Source organism: Hypanus sabinus, chromosome 13 (assembly GCF_030144855.1).
Source record: "Hypanus sabinus isolate sHypSab1 chromosome 13, sHypSab1.hap1, whole genome shotgun sequence".
Lineage (NCBI taxonomy): Eukaryota > Metazoa > Chordata > Chondrichthyes > Myliobatiformes > Dasyatidae > Hypanus > Hypanus sabinus.
Window position 1 is genome coordinate 93,129,821 of NC_082718.1, and position 17,838 is coordinate 93,147,658.

Sequence of the window (17,838 nt, forward strand, 5' to 3'; positions counted from 1 at the left end):
AGTAAACAGTCAATGTTTTGAGTTGAAACCCTTCATCAGGGCTGGAAAAACAGAAGTCAGAGCAAGTACCTTCTTACTCTTTTTTTTTCCTAGTCCTGGTGAAGGGTTTCAGCCAGAGATGCTTTTCCATAGATGCTGCCTGGTCTGTTGGATTCCTCCAGCATTCTGTGTGTGTTAATTGTAGGGTCACATCCATTTCTGAAAATGGTGCACTAGAATCTAAGCTGACACTTGTTCAGTAAAGGACAAGTTAACTATTCAGCACTGGGATTGTTGTACAAGGCACTGCACATGAATCTTTTTTTTGTCCTTGTACGACTTCAAAATCTCCATTCAGCTCTGCCACTGATCAAAGTAAAGGAAAATCAATTGCAAAGATGATTAAAAAGGAATATTGTCAGTATCTACAAGTACAATCAGTACACTCATGGTGACTAAGGAATCTTACTGTTCCCACGTTGTTAATTAATCTTTATAAAATATTCAGAGACTTGCCAGTTACTTTGCTTTATATTGGTACAATTCCCTTGTTACAGATGAAGGGAACATCTGTCTGATGAGTTTGAGCTGAGCCATTACATTAAATTATTCCATGATTTTTCATTAATTTGTTTTATTAAATTGGGCTAATTGCAGCAGTCAGCAGTTCCACCACTACAAAATATTTCCTGGAACAGTAGTGAGGAATGCCATTTTGGAAGAGAATGTATTTTTTTTTTGCTGGTGCAAATACATTGTGTTAATTGGAACACAATGGGGCCAGTGCATGTTGGCCCAATTAAGCAGATAGTCCAATTAGCCAGTTTAATAGAAATAATTTTTAAAGTATAACAAAGGTAAACTACCACTTAACTGAATAAAAAGTAACTGAATGAAATACAGAACAAATTGAACACTATCAATACTACTGCCATACTATAGATTGGCAGCAGGCGCAGCGACATCAGTGCTGAACTCTGGAATGGAGTTTCCTGGGTTTGAATCCAGTCAGGCCGTTCCCGAGTACGCTTTCCATCCGTGCCGGGTTGAGCGTTAAGCTCACAACTTGACCTCGTAAAATAAAGAAAAATACTGCAAAATGTCTGTGTGAAAAGTGGCACGCCACCCAGTCTTTCATTCTGCACCTTGTAAGGCATGAAAGTGCCCAACGCTGGCCTCTCAGGCCTGAGTCGACGTCATCATCATCATTGACCATACTACAAAACAGCATACTAGTTTCTAATAGTTACTGATGTTGGAATTTATCTACTGTACACTGCTACTTTTTTTGACTGACTGTAAACTAACAAAATCAATAATAATGGACTGCCTTCATAACATGCTTTCAATGATTGTATCCTCTTCATTTTACCTGTAACATTAAAGATGATTGTTGATACCTTCAAAATTTTCATAGTTCCTGGTAGATTCTGCTTGTCTATTTTTGTGACTTAGATGAAGATTTTATGACTAATTAATGCACAAAACCAGGTAAGTACAAAGGGTTTACAAACTTTTTCTTGCAACTGTGTATTTAAATCTCTGCTTTAAATATAGTGACTTGGTCTCCATGACTGTCTGTGGCAATAAATTACAGACTCACCATCCTCTGGATACAGAAATTCCTTCTCATCTGTGTTCTAAATGGATGTCCCTCTATCCTGCAGTCTAGACTCACTTACTACAGGGAATACCCTCTCCATATTCACTTTATCTAGACCTTCTAATGTTTGATAACATTTCAATGAAACTCCCTCTCATTCTTCAAAACTCCAGCGAGTACAGGCCCAGAGCCATGAAATGCTCCTCATATGTTAACCCCCTCATTTCTGGCATCATTCTCGTGAACCTCCTCCGATCCTCTCCAATGCCAACACAGCTTTTCTTAGATAAGGAGCCCAAAACTGCTCACAATATTCCAAGTTCAGTCTGACCAATGCCTTATAAAGCCTCAGCATCACATGCTTGCTCTTATATTCTACTCCTCTTGAAATGAATGGTAACACCTGGGAGTTTTGAATTTTCTCCATTTTGAAAATATACTACACTTCTACACATTCTACCAAATTGCAGTACCATACACTTCCCTACACTCTATTCCATCTACTACTTCTTTGCGCATTCTCCAAATCCAAGTCCTTCTGCACACTCACTGCTTCCTAACTCTACCTGCTCCTCCTCCCACCTTTGTATTGTCTGAAAATTTGGCCACAAAGCCAACAATGCAGTAATCCAAATCATTGACACATAACAAGAAAAGAGGCAGTTCCAATACCGGTCCCTGCAGAATACCACTAGTCACTGGCAGCCAACCAGAAAAGGTCCCCTGTATTCCTGCTCTTTGCTTCCTGTCAGTCAGCCAATCTTCTATCCATGCTAGCATCTTTCCTGTTATGCCATGGGTCTTATTTTGTTAAGCAACCACCTGCTTAGGGCCATGTCAACATCTACTGATTCGCCTTTGTTTATCCTGCCAATTATTTCCTCAAAGAATTCCAACAGATTTGTCAGGAAAGATTTCTCCTTAAGGAAACATACTGACTTTGGCCTACTTTATCATGTGCCTCCAATTTCCCTGAAACCTCATTCTTAAAAAAACTGGACTCCAACATTTTACCAACCACTGAAGTCAGGCTAACTGGCCCATTTTTTTCCATTCTTTTGCCTTCCTCCATTCTTGAAGAAATGGAGTGACATTTTAAAGCTTACAGTCCTCCAGAACCTTCCAGAATCTAGTGATTCTTGAAAGATCATTATTAATGCCTCCACAATCTCTTCAGCCACCTCTTTCACCTGGTCCTACATTCAGATTTTATCTACCTTCAGATCTTTCAGCTTCTCAAGCACCTTCACCTTAGTAATTACAACAACAATCACTTCTGCTCCCTGACACCCTTGAATTTCTGGCATACTGCTAGTATCTTCCACAGTGAAAACTGAATCAAATACTGAAGTTCGCCTGCCATTTCTTTGTTATTTCAAATTACTATCACTTCATCGACATTTTCCCCATGGTCAGTTCTCCACTCTTGCCTCTTCTACTCTTTATATACGGTATCTGATAAAACTTCTGGTATCCTCTTTTATATTATTGGCTAGCTTACATCTATTTCATCTGTCCTTATGGCTTTTTACTTTTAGAAGCTTTCTGTTTTTTTCCAAGAAAAGCTTCCCAATTCTCTAACTTCCCACTTTTTTTGTTATTTTATACGTCTTCTCTTTTGCTTTTATGCTGTTTTTGACTTCCCTCAGCCATGGTTGCCTCATTCTGCTTTTAGAATACTACTTCATCTTTGGGATACATCTATCCTGCGCCTTCCGAATGGCCTCCAGAAATTCCAGCCATTGCTGTTCTGCCACCATCCCTGATTGTGTCCTATTCCAATGACCTTTCGCCAGCTCATCTCTCATGCCTCTAATTCCCTTTACGCCATGGTAATACTGATACATTTGACTTTATCTTCTCCCTCCCAAAATGCAGGGTGAATTATATTATAAACACTGTTTTCAAAGGGTTCCTTTACCTTAAAATCCTTAATCAAATCCTGTTCAGTAAACAACATCCAATCCAGAATTGTCTTTCCTCTAGTGGACTCCAACCACAAGCGGCTCTAGAAAGCCATTTCAGACATTCTACAAATTCCCTCTCTTGGAATCCAGCACCAACCTGATATTCCCTATCTACCTGCATATTAAAATCCACAATGAAGTCAATGAAGGTGAATGAGCAAGTGCAACAGGCAGTGAAGAGGGCAAATGGAATGTTGGCCTTTGTTACAAGGGGGAATTGAATACAAGAGCAAGGATGTTCCTTTGCATTTGTACAGGGCCCTGGTGAGACCACACCTGGAATATTGTGTACAGTTTTGGTCTCCAGGTTTAAGGAAGGACATTCTGGCAATTGAGGAAGTGCAGCGTAGATTCACTAGGTTGATTCCTGGGATGGCAGGGCTGTCTTACGCAGAGAGATTGGAGAGATTGGGCTTGTACACGCTGGAATTGAGGAGATTGAGAGGGGATCTGATTGAAACGTTTAAGATAATTAAAAGATTTGATAGGATTGAGGCAGGAAATATGTTCCAGATGTTGGGAGAGTCCAGTACCAGAGGGCATGGATTGAGAATAAGAGGTCAGTTATTTAAAACAGAGTTGAGGAAGAGCTTCTTCTCCCAGAGAGTTGTGGAGGTGTGGAATGCACTGCCTCGGAAGACGGTGGAGGCCAATTCTCTGGATGCTTTCAAGAAGGAGCTGGATAGATATCTGATGGATAGGGGAATCAAGGGATATGGGGACAAGGCAGGGACTGGGTATTGATAGTGAATGATCAGCCATGATCTCAGAATGGCGGTGCAGACTCGAGGGGCCGAATGGTCTACTTCTGCACCTATTGTCTATTGTCTATGACTATTGTAACAATGTCCTTATTACATACCTTTCCATTTCCCATTGCAATTAATTTCCCATATCCTGGCTACCGTTCAGAGGCCTGTAAATAACACCATCAGCATCATTTCACCCTTACAATTTCTGAACTCTACCCAAGCTGATGCTGCATCTTCCCACCCTATGTCACCTCCAAGGACCATCTGCCTTATTCCATAAACAGTGTACATTCCAATATAACACCTTCAGTCCTGTATTCATCTCAATTTTTGATTATGCTCCATCATCTGCTTGTCCTTCCTTACAGTTTCACTACACACTGCGTCAACTTGTATACCAACTGGCCCTTCCTCAGCCCTGTCATTGTGATCTCTTCCAGGGAAGGTATGACCTCTACAAAGGAAGGGATACACCTGAACCCGAGGAGGACCGGTAAACTTGTGAGCAGGTTTGCTAGAGCTATTGGGGAGGGTTTCAACTAATTTGGCAGGGTGATGGAAACTGAAAAACTGAAACTACCCCCTGCACTGATTCCTCAGCCACTCACTCATCTGTACTGTCATCCTCTTTCTGTCCTGACTAGCACATGGTACTGGGAGTAATCCAGAGATTTCTACCTTGGGGGTCCTGCTCTTCAGCCTCTTCACTAACTCCCTATACTCACTGAGCAGGACCTCTTTCCCCCCTTTCTACCAATGCTATTGGTGCCAATGTGCACCATGACCTTTGGCTGTTCATCCTCCCTCTTGAGAATCTTCTGCAGGCACTCTGAGATATCCTGGACACTCGCACCTGGGAAGCAACACTTCATCCTGGCTTCTCTTTCACAGTTCCAGAATCTCCTGTCCGTCACCTTAACCGACTTTATCCCTCTCTGCTGAGTCTCAGAGCCAGCCACAGTACCATTGGCCTAGCTGCTGCTTTGCCTTCATAGATCATTCCCTCCCCCACCTCCAGCATTATCCAAAGGGGTATACTTGCTGCTGAGGGGAACCCTGCACTGCCTGCTTGCTCCCTACTTTGTCATTCATCTACTATCTGAAGACTGCACTCTGGATATGACCACCTCATCTATGAGGTTTTCAGCCTCTTGTTGGTCCAGAATGCTTTTAGCTCCAGTTCCTTGACCTTGTCTGTCAAAGCTGAAGCTGGGTGTACTTCTTGCAGGTGTAGTCATCAGGGAGACCACCAAGTACCCGGAAAACCCACATCTCACAGGAGCATTTCACTGCCTTAACTACGATCCTGCCCACACTTGTTATACATCTAACTTCTCAAGCTTAAGTTCTAACCCGCACCTGTTATGCCTGTTGAGCAAATCCTGACCACTTTAACACTAGTCCTTAACATAACATTAACATAATGGCTGTTCCACTTACACCTCATTTTCTATTGGCCCCTGCTGAGTGCCTAAAAGATTGCAATAATTGCAGGCCACCAAAAAGTTCTGAAAGCCCCCAAGCTCTTTTCCAACCTCACACAGCCTCACTGATGAGCAACTTCTCACATTGATTTCAACTTTTTATTAAAAAAAGTTCAAAAAGTGCAATTAAATCCCCCATTTAGGAACTAAAAACAATTAGCATATTATGTCATGGTTGTAAAGAAAAACATGGAAGATCTGCTGCATACATTAGATGCAAATCTCAAAATCTGGTATTGTTAGAACTCATTCAGATTCCTAAACCTGATTCTTGTCCAGGAACTGCACACCAGATGATTTTTTAAATTGTGCATTTATAAAACAACACATCAAAGCAGATATCAGAAAATGTTATATTTAAAGAAAACTCAATTGGTTACCTAATCTCGATTTCCTCACTTGATATGCTTCAAACAGTGTCTGGAGCTCTTGGTATTTCCTAGTCAATTGAAGTTTCAGGCTGTCCAATTTGGGATGAAACTGTAGATTCTGTTCTGCTAGACTACGGTTACTAGCAAGACTCATTTCTTTATTTGGTTGTATACTCTGTACCTGAAAAACAAGGAAATTCTGATTGTATACTGAATAAATACTGGAATTATCAAATCATCCAAGATGCCAATTTGTTGACCAGAATCCTACTGTGTCCACATTTGTACCATTTGATTGGGTTTTAAAAGGTACCACACATAGTACTAAAATATTTTCATTTATTAAGTACTGACATGGAAACTAATGGTATTTTGCAAATATTATGGCAACAGATATTATGTCAAGATATTCTCCTTACAAAGACCACACACACTAGGCACATAACAACTGAAGAATGTTTGTCCCTGAGATGGGGGTTAAATTACCAGACTAACCAGTGACCAAAGTTTAAATCCCAAAGTAGCTGTGAAATTTAAATTCAGTCAGTAATCTGGAATTAAAATGCAAAGAAGACAGGTACGAGTAATGAAGATGATAAAATTACAAGGTGAATTCTTATAAAACCTGGTTTAACCAATGTTTTCCAGGAAAGCATTCATACCCTGTCTGACTAATGGGAGGCTAAACCCACCAATGTGCCTGACTCAAATGCACTTTGATTATATAAAACTGAAACAAAGAATAAGCCTAAATGTCTGCCTGGCATGGCTCAGTAACAAAGTCATTCTCCATCCAACTGAACTTGCAAAGCTCTCACAGACATCTGAAGGCTGGTGTCTAAATTGGGTCAGACAAGTTGACCAAAAAGCCTGACGAATTCAAAGTTTTCTATCACAATCTCAGAGTACGCTCGAGCAAGTCACGATTAAATCATAAGCAGCTTTAGCCACTGTTTTCCATCATTAACATCCTAGTCTCACTGATCAGAAACTCAGCAGGACCAGGCACTTAATGAGGCTACAAAAAGATACTCAATTTTATACAACAATTCAGCTCTCATTTTAACAACATATGCTCTAACACCAATTTGCTTTTAACACCATTTTAAAATCAGAAGGCCAAGAACAGTAAGAGTTGAGTAAATAAAAGGGATATAGGAATGAAATCATTATTTGACTTAGTTATTCTGAGTCACCTTGTCAGAAAGCTGCCATATTTGGGATACAAATTCAATTATCATGTAGGATATTCGGAGCCAGTCAAACATACTGAATAGTTAAGATTCAATTATCTTATGCAAAACTAGAAGAAGAAAAAGAGGGGAAATAGTTTTTACTTGCAAGGCATATCACAAATTCACTAGACCACTAAACAAAATTCACTTTGAGGTGTATAGATATCTGCAAAATTTACTACACAACCCTTACTACTTTGCAATCCTGAAGGTCAAACTCTTGGCATAGTTGATGCAAGGACTTTAACATGGGGCATAGTATTTACAAATCATACTTCTTTCCTTATCTACACTAAAATTAATCATGAAATGTCTGATGATTAGAACTGTGGTAAAGTTCTGGAGCAATCACCGTGTGATGCACTTCGTAGATTAAAAAAAAATACGAAAGTCAACTTAACTATACGGATCAGATACACTTCATGAGAAGAAAAAACCCTGACAACAGCAGCACTGTTCACTGAAAAGAATGTGAAAGCACTGATTATGCTCTCTGATGTCCAAATCCTCACTCGTCCCAAGCCTACTGACCTTGCTCCAACTGCTGCAGACCTCCTATTGTTAATTGCAATGCCAGCGATAGAAAAAGACTTGTTTTTGTCTTAAAGCTGAAATGGCTATTGATATAGATCTCATTAGTTCACTTTTGAAGCTCTGATCATTCAAATAGAAAAATTAGATGGAATTTAAGCAAGAGAGATTTACAAATAAACATCATTAACAGCCTGAACAGGTGCCATTCAACTTCTACTGTCAATACAGATGTTGTTTCGGAACGTCAAAACATTAAACTAATTCAAAGGAAGACACTAGAGTCCAGGAACGTGGGTCTAACTTCAAGCCTGCTTTAAGCGAGGCGTGCCCGTATCATGTGGCAGCATGATGACACATACAATTCATGTATTTTACATAGAACCCATAATGAATTATTTAAACAAAGAATGCTTAATCATTATATACACATACACACTATTATTTAAATATAACTTAAATATTAAATACATAACATTCCTCCCTGCTTAGCTACAGACTTCAACTCAGTAGAGAATGTATCTCAACTACATATGCAGTATACGACTAGTACATAGTACAGATATCTACAGCATAGTAAACTTTAAAATTGTCCCATTTAGGCGGAAAGATTTCCTCACCCTGCAGGAATTACTGTTGTTGGGGGATAATGTCCTTCCTGACAAGGGAGGTCACTCTGCTTGGCAGGTGTGACGTGTGGCTGTGAAAACAATCTCAGGTTCTGAGGCCTCCTCCGTGGTGGTTGCAGAAGATGACTTTGGGACTGCAGGTAGTTCTGACAGCTCTGGACACCTTTTTTCTCCCCTTCCTTTTTCTTCTTCTAGTTTGTGTATTTCAATCATGGAAAGGTGCGCTTAGATCACTGGAGTATTCTCTTACTAATCCTTCTATTGCTCTCTTTATGATCTGATCTCTCTTCATTCCTTCATCCACGTCATCTGATAAATCCTCTTTTTGTATCTCCATTGACTTCTTTCTTTTTGGCCTTCCATTCATTCAGCTGGGCTTTGTTCTTTGTGTCCACTTCTACAACTGTCTCCCACTTTATGTTAATACAATAACCTTAATGCACACAGAGTTGATTCTGGTCTTTGTACACAAAAATGCTGAATGCTTGCAACTTTCCTTAAACTCCTTGATCTTCCTTCCAGCTTAAAACCAAGTCATATTTTATAAGTAACTGTCTGATTAACATATCAGAAGCTTTCTCAGGTATGCTGCCAACAAAGACTGTTGCAATCGGACCACTGTTTTTATCACTTTCACGATTTCTCTGAGCAGCATGGTCCTTTCTTGGTCCAATTTGCTTTTCAACTAGAGGATGGCACCAACACCTATTGGTCCGCCAGTGGGCAATAAATAGTTCATGGCATTCAGCATGGAGATAGTTGTGGCATAATCCAGTACCTTTCTTAATCGCTTTCGGTTGAATTTTTCGTAGGGGATTGGCATGCAAATTGGGGATGTATCTCAAGTTGTAGTTGTCTCAGCCAATCACCCACCAGCCCCCCTCCCCCCACCACCAACAATGCTGGTCCTCCTGTTTTTACCACATACAAGCTCAACGTGGCTTGTTCATTGTTGTATTTTATTGTCAGGAACATCATTCCCAAAGGAGTTTTTTTCCCTCCAGTACAAGTTCTTAGTTGGATATCAGCAGGCTTCAGTTTAGTATCTTTGTAATGTTGTTCAAACTCATTTTGTGGAATAACTGAAACATCTGAGCTAGTGTCCAATTCCATTTTAATTAATTTGCCATTCACTCTGCACACAGTCCTGCATTATTCTCATCATTATCAGATTTTTCATCAAATGCATGCAGATTAGTGCTCTTTTTGACAATGCAACTTAACTTTTTTGTCTTTTTCTCTTCTCTGTGCAGTCCATTTCTTTTTATCTGTCTGACATGCTCTTAGTATGTATCCTACTTTGTTAGATTTTCTGCATGTTTCACCCTTAAACCTGCATTGGTCTGGTGTATGTGTGCCACAACAGTAACACAATTTGTTTGGCCAGGCCAGTTTGCAATTTTGTTCATGCTTACTTTCAATCCCAACTGCAACTCAACTATGTCTTTGTCTGTGATTTCCATTGAAACAACGATTTCAACTGCTCTTTTAAATGTAAGTTGTGCCTCAGTTAGGAGCCATTTTTGAATGCTTCCATGCAAGATTCCACAAACTAAACAATCTCTCAGTGCATCCTTAAGACCATTAACAAATTGACAATGCTTACAAGTTCTTCCAATTGAACCACGTAAGCCAAATTAGACTCCCCTTCCTTTTGATTCCGCTTATGAAACCTAAAGCTTTCTACAATCAACAATGATTTTGGTTCTAAATATTCTTGCATTACTTTGACAATATCAGCAGAACTAATTTCTGCTATTGATTTGGAGCAGTTAAATGTTGAAGCAAACTGTATGCCTTTAAACCCAATTCACTCAGCAAAATTGACACCTGTTTCTTATTAACAGGAGAAAGTTTGCAGATGCTGGAAATCCAAAGCAAAACACACAAAATGCTGGAGGAACTCAGCCGGTCAGGCAGCATCCATGGAAAAGAGCAAACAGTTGATGTTTCGGTCTGAGCCCCTTCACCAGGTCATGTCCACTTCCTTTCCTTCATCAAATTTCCTCGTGACCTCTTTAAACTCTGATTAGACCTAACTTACCACACACAAAGCCATACGGACTGTCCATAATCAGGCTCTGTATATCCAAATAAGTATAAATCTTCTCCCTCAGAATACCTTCTAATAACTTACCTATGAATTGGCCTGCAATTTTCTGGTTTATTCTTATGAGCTTTCCTGAATAACAAAACAATATTTGCAGTCCCCCAGCACTCACCCATGGCCCAGGACATTTTAAATGCCTTCTCAATTTTGCACTAGCCTCCTGCAAGGTCAGAGGGGACACCTTGCCAGGCCCTGGGGCTTTATCCACCCTAATTTGCCTCAAGACAGCAAACACCTCCTTTTCTGTCATCGGGATTTGGTCTACAAACTCACTACTCTTTTGTCTCAGTTTATAGATTCTGTGTCTTGATTACTGAGGAAATACTGATACAAAAGAATTCATTTAAAATCTCCACCATCTCTTTTGGCTCCATGCATAAATGACCACACTGATCTTCAAGAATACCAATCCTGTTCCTTGTTATCCGTTTCCCTTAATGTCAAACACCCTTACGATTCTTTCACTTTGTCTGCCAGAACAAACTCATGCCCTCTGTTAGCATTTCTGATTTTTTTTCTCCAAGTGTTCTCTTGCATTTCCTATACTGCACAGTCACCTCATTTAATCCTATCCACCTCCTTCTTGATCAGGGCCTCAATAACCCTTGAAATCCAAGGTTCCCTAAACCTGTTAGCTCTGCTTTTATCCTAACAGGAACATTAAAAACTCTGAATGCTCAGTGTTTCCCTTTCAAAGGTCTCCAACTTCCAAACATCTATTTTCCAGGAAACAATCTATCTTATCCTGCCAGATCTCTCCTGATATCATCAAAATTAGTCTTTCTCCAATTTAGAATCTCAACACGAGGACCAGGACATGGAAACTAATGGAATTATGACCACACACACACACCACACCCCACACACACAAAGTGTTTGAGAAGATAGAAGAAGAGAAGCTCTCAACTGTTATGACTACAAACAGTGATGGCCCATGTGACTATGAATTGGGAAGCAGGAGCAAACTAAATGACACAGATTGAAAGCTTTCTACATTTAACATGCCATCCAATATTACTCAGTATTTTTGTACAGAAAGGCTACAAAATGGCAAAGGCTAAACAGGAAACTTGCAAAAGCGAGTTCAAGCTCAGTTTGTTGTAATTCAAGCATATACAGCTAAATGAAACCAACTTTCCAGACTAAGGTGCACAACACAGTAGGCATGTCTCATGCACAGAACACAGAGCAATATTACCACAGATAAATTAACGGATGATAAAGTGCATTTACAATGCAGGTTAAAAAGTAAACAGTATAACACTACAGTATATGATGAAACCTGGGTGGTGGCAGGGAGATCAGAAGTCTTACAGCCTGGGGAAGAAGCTTTTTCCCCATCCTAGCAGTTCTTGTCTTAATACCAAGGCATCTCCTGTCAAAGAGATTGTTGGATAGATAGGAGGTATCATTAATGTTGCTAAGGGCCCTGCATATGCAGCGCTCTTCATAAATATCTCTGATGGACAGAAGGATCCTGTAGATCCTCTCAGCAGCCTTCACAATCATTTAGGAACATGGTGTCAGATGCCTTGCAATCCCTTAGCAGAGAGGGACGCAGCTGGTCAGGACACTCCTAACGAACGGTGCTCCTGTAAAAAACTGTTAGATTAGGGTTGGGGGGTGCCTTGGGTTGGCCTTGCTTGCCACATTCTCCTCAGGAAGTGGAGATGCTGCTGTGCTTTTTTGAACTTCCTTGACCAAAGAAGTAGAGTTGAGGGACCAGGTGAAATCGTCCTTTATGTGCACTCCCAGAAATTCGATCCTCCTAACTCTCGCCACAGAGGAGCTATTTATATGCTGTGAGGAGCAGTCAGCCTGCACCTTCCTAAATTCCTCCCTTTGGTCCTACCTACATTGAGACTCAAGTTGTTGTGCCTGCACATTCTGCTAGCCACTCCATCACCTTTCTGTACACTATCTCGTCAGTAGATGACACCTATCTGTTGTGCCGTCAGTGAATTTGAAAACTTGGTTTGAACCGGATCAAAGTTCAGTAAAGGAATGCAGTCATGCAACAGCAGTGTGAACAGCAGTGGGCTGAACATGAAGCCCTGGGTGGTGGTGGGGGGAGGGGCACCGGAGCTCAGTGAGATGGAGCTAGATAATTTCTGCCAACACCGACTCACTGTGGCCTTTCTAACAAGAGATCCAAGATCCATTTACAGTGAGAGCTGTTAAGATCCGAGGACAGTTACCCCATCAGCTTCTGAGGGACGATCATATTAAATGCCAAGCTGGTCAATAAACAGCATCTTGGCATGTGAGAGACCTTTACATATACCCATTGATTCGGACACCATAGCGATCTGTGGCAATGAATTACACAGGTTCACCACTCTCCAGCTAAAGAATTTCCTTCCTATCTTAGTTTTAAAGAGACATTTTTCTATTCTGAGGAGGTGCCCTCTGCTCCAAGACCCCACTGCTTTAGGAAACATCCTCTACACATCCATTTGGTAGGTTTCAATGGGATCACCCCATCATTCTTCTAAACCAAAGGAAGTACAGGCTCATAGTCAAACATTTCTCATATGTTAACCCCTTCATTCCAAGGATTATCTCTTAAACCACCTCTGGACCCTCTCCAATGAACATACATCATTTTTTTTTAAAACAGATGCAGACCAAAATAGTCTGACCAATGTCTTATATAGGATATTATGCTGAGGCTATACAACTTTCATATTCCTGTGCTCTATAAATGAAATACATCAACTCAATCTGCAAGTTAACCTTTAGGAAACCCTGCAGCAGGATTCTCAAGTCCCTTTGCAGCTCCAATATCTGAATTTGCTCCCTGTTTAGAAAACAGTTTATGCCTTTATTCCTTCTACCAAAGTGCATGGCCATACACTTCTCTACACTGTATTCTATCTGCCACTTTGTCCATTTTCCTAATCTGTTCAAATCTTTCTGTGGACTCCCTGATTCTTCAAAACTGCCTGGCCCTCCACCTATCTTTACAGTATATCGTGCGCAAACTTGGCCTCAAAGCCAACAATTCTGTTATCCAGATCATTAACATCTGTATCTCTCCCCTCCCATTCCAAATTCCTCTGCAGGTCAAAAGCCAATTTCCTAACATATTAATTTTATGAAGATCAGCTTGAAACAGTCAGACCACAATTTACATAGAGGTGCCAGAGAAAATGGTAATTTGCCCAACCTGAATTGATCTGTGCTGGTGTTTGTTCACAAGCTTGCTCTCAAATGTTTCATCCATCAGCAAAGCTTATTCCTTCATCGTGCTCTAAATGAATTGCTGAATTGTTAATTGCTTCATTCACATTCCACAATCTTGCCAACTGAACACACAAGTTCCTTCTGAATGTTCTACTTAGATTAGTGACCATCTTTTATCATTTCTGGTTTGGAACTTTTCCCAGAAAGAAAAACTTCCAGCTTGTATCCAACCTGTCAAAACCCCCTCATGATTTTAAAGTTCCTCTCAAATTTTTCTGAAAGGCTGGTTCTCTTTGCTGACATGTCATTGAATTTTTACCAATTCCTAAACTTTTGACAAAACACTGCTTTTCACAGAACTTCACGCATGTGTTTTTTCTCCCTAACAAACTAAACAGCTGAGCTCAATTCTATGGGCATACATCTGTGAACATATAAAAATTATGCCTGTAAAAGTTTCAGTTTTAAAAACAATAAGCTGCATAAGATCAGCAGCTGAGAGGTTTGGTTGTTCTGACTTTTGGGGTTGGGCACAGGATGGTTGAAGAAAAAAAAACGGGAAATAAAGTGTGGCCCATACCCAAAGTGAAGTTTCGTCATACCAACGACAAATGTGTGCTGGCACATAACTAGCATAAATGTACTTTAAGAAAACCAAAAGTTTTTTAAAAAATAAACACAATCTAAACCAATTCATAAATTAACACTAATGGATACAATTTTCAAGTAGCCGAAATGATTGAGGAATCGTTTAAATCATCTAATATCTTCTGAGGACCACAATCTTGTTGTAGGGTTTGGAGGGTTGCATGCCCCAATAACCCTGAGAGCTGAAGAATGGTGGCTGGAGTCAGGGCCATGTGTTTTGGCTCTTGGTAGGGTCAACCACACCAAACAGGTCAAAGGGTAAAGGCCAGACAAAGAGTGTCCACCAATCCTCCAGGTTCTAGGGGTTCAGTTCAGGGGCCAACAACCCTAACTGGTCAAAAAACAATTGTTATAGAAACAGCAATGAAGAATCTTCCTGTACAGACAGAGATTGAGGACCTTCACTGCTGCCCTAAATGCCAATGGCATAATGGACAGGTGCTACAACTCTAAAGCAAAAGCAGTGAAAATTAAGTATTCAAAATGAAGTCTAAAACATGGTTCTTGCCAAGGAAATCTCTAGCCTAAATTATTCACATTTTAAATACACTTTTGTAGGGTCATTCTAAACTCAAACACTATTTGGGAAAGACTTATTGGGGCATCTGATCTTTTCTTCCTGCTTTGTTTATATGTAGTAAAATTAACAGTCTAAGAAAAATGTTGAAGTTATATTCACAATAGTGTCACATAAACAAGGTGACACATTAAGCAAAAAGTAGATCGACTTATCCAATAAGCCAACTAATCTAATAGGCAGAAGGACTGAGTACCTTTACTGTTCGAAACAAAAAAAAAGTGGGAAGTAAATACCGGTTATATTTACCCACAACAATTCACTCTTTCACCTGTCATATGATGCTTCTCAAAACCTAATTTGACTGAGCTTTTGGCAACATGCCCCATGTGATTGTCATTTGGTTTACTATTATTCTGGGGAGTATTTCGAGGCATTTTATTGAGTTAAAGGTACTATAAACACAAATAATGTACAAATTTGTTTATGCTATGATTAGAAACAGAAAATGATTTAAATAACTTATCAAGTAGCATCTGAGGAAAAAAGTTATTTTAAAGAAAAATTACTAGTTATCAAGAGGGAACAGTAGTTACTCAATATTTCATTACCACAGATAAAGGTTTTGACAAGGTTAGTCTTGATGGTTCATGGAAGAACTAATAATTCTAGAAGCCATATTAGAACATAGGACAGCACAGGCTCTTCAGCCCACAATGATATGCTGGCCTTTTAACCTCCTCTAAGGTCTATCTAACTCTTACCTTGCACAGAGCACTCCTCTTATTTCATCCATGGGCTTATCAGAGTCCCTAATGTATATGCCTTCATCAACCCCAACCCCACCCTCAGGCAGCCATCTGGTGGATCTACCACTGTGCAAAAAAACTCTGACATCCCCCGTACCTTCCACCAATCAGCTTAAAATGATGCCCCCTCATATTAGCCATTGTTACCCTGGCTGTCCACTCTTATCTTAGACAATTCTCATCCTCCTTTGCTTCAAAGGTTCAGTCCATACTCACTCATCATTCCTCACAAGATATGCTCTCTAATCCAAGCAGCATCCTGGTACATCTCCTCTGCACCCTCTCTAAAGCTTCCATATCACTCCTATAATCCAGTGAACAGAAATATTCCTATAATATTTCAAATAATCCTGTTCTCCTGTATGATTCATCCCCTTCAGAAGCAAATAGGAACATTCAACTGTAGTGAGAGGTTGAAGATAAAGTTGATACTATTTCTACATACTGTTATCATTGTACTCTGACCATTTGTTATCATGGTTTCAACTCTACAGCTCATGCAATTACTCAGGTTCCATAGCAAGTCAAAATTAACTTTTGTAAAAGTCAGTTTTTGAACAGAATAACCATAGATTTCAAAACTTGTGTTTCAAATACAAATCTAACAGTACTGTAGAAACCATTTTTCCCACCTTCCATTGAGCAGAGAATTTAAGAGTTCATTCCATTTCTCAGCTTTGCCTTCAAGTATCCAACTCCTGCTTCACCCTACCCCCCCCCCCCCACCACACTTACACAAAAGTGTCACTGGCCATTCAACAGGGAAACAGTAGTACTCTAAGTGAAATCTGCTATATATTTGATGTTTGAAATACTGAATGGTTTCAATAAAACACCTTGCCTCAATACTAAATTCTCTCATTCTTTTCCTTTATTCATTAATTGACCTGAAGCTCCAGTTCAAATTATACTCTCCTCCACCAGTTTCCAGGACCAGAAGAGAACATCACTCCATCCATCCACGATGCAAAAACAGAATTAAACTCGATACTTAGCTGCTGTTATGTACTCTGTCAAAAACCAAGACAATGGAACAACTTCTAAGAAACTGCTGGTATGTACAACAGAAACGGAGAACTGCCACAACCACCTGTAGTAGTGTTGCTTCACCTTTAAATCAAGGTTGAGGTGGGTGAGAGCATTGCAGATTAAAAGACCAGGCAAACTATTTGTAAGCCTTCATAAACACACAACTATCTTGACACAAAGAATGCAAATCAGGGCAACAGTGAACATAAATAGCCATTTAAGATTCCACCCCCCCCCACAAATTTAACCACTATCACAGTAATATCGATCTTTGATCAAAACCAGTTTTTATTGGGAAGTGCAAACGACTTCAAAACTTTGATTGACAGGACTTCTTGCAAATACCCGAAATCCGTGCTCTATTTTCCATAAGACAACAATACAGCAGTCAGTCGAGTGAGCAGCAACATTATAAGCCGAATGCAAGTGTTAAACGAGGTGCACCGATGCAAATCCCGGTGAAAACTCGACACCGGCTCCACCCACCCAGTTTTACTGCTTTTGGTTTCCTGGTTCTTGGACTTCGCGCAAATTCAGCAGGGGTTACTCACGGCAACTGTTTATGAGTCACCCAGTAAACACAACTAACCCGCTGACTGTTCGCGAAGTGCATTTTTACCCTCTGGAAACTTGACGTTGAACAGCTGGCTTGATCTCGCCGCCGCCTCCCCGCTGAGGACAGCATCTCCCCACCCGACCCGACCCCCGGCCACCTCACACTGCCCTCCCCGGACCTCCCGGCAAGCTGCCCACCCCCCGGCCAGGGCCTAACCCCGACCACCGGCTCCTTCCTCTCCCTCTCCCTCTCCCTTTGTTAGCGCTCGCTTTCCCACACCCACCTCCTCCAGTTGCTCCGCCATCTTATTCAGCTTCTCCTCGTCCTCCAGCAGTTCGTTGAGTTGCTGGAGGCTCAGGGAGCTGAGATCCGGCAGTGCCATTCCGACGGCCAGCCCGGGCGACCGCGGACCAGACTCGCCACTGTCAGCCC

At 40.6% G+C, this 17,838-nt stretch overlaps 1 protein-coding gene across 1 annotated transcript in view; it reads right to left on the reverse strand.

The window, feature by feature from the left end:
- vps37ba (VPS37B subunit of ESCRT-I a) overlaps positions 1-17,821 on the reverse strand; it is a 31,812-nt gene extending 13,991 nt beyond the window's left edge. Inside the window, exons 1-2 of the mRNA XM_059988226.1 lie at positions 17,690-17,821; positions 6,166-6,337 (exon numbers count right to left, since the gene is read on the reverse strand). Of these exons, the coding sequence (XP_059844209.1) occupies positions 6,166-6,337; positions 17,690-17,788 (271 nt within the window). The 5' untranslated portion in view covers positions 17,789-17,821. The remainder of the gene's footprint in view (positions 1-6,165; positions 6,338-17,689) is intronic.
- Between the last annotated feature and the right edge of the window lie 17 nt (positions 17,822-17,838).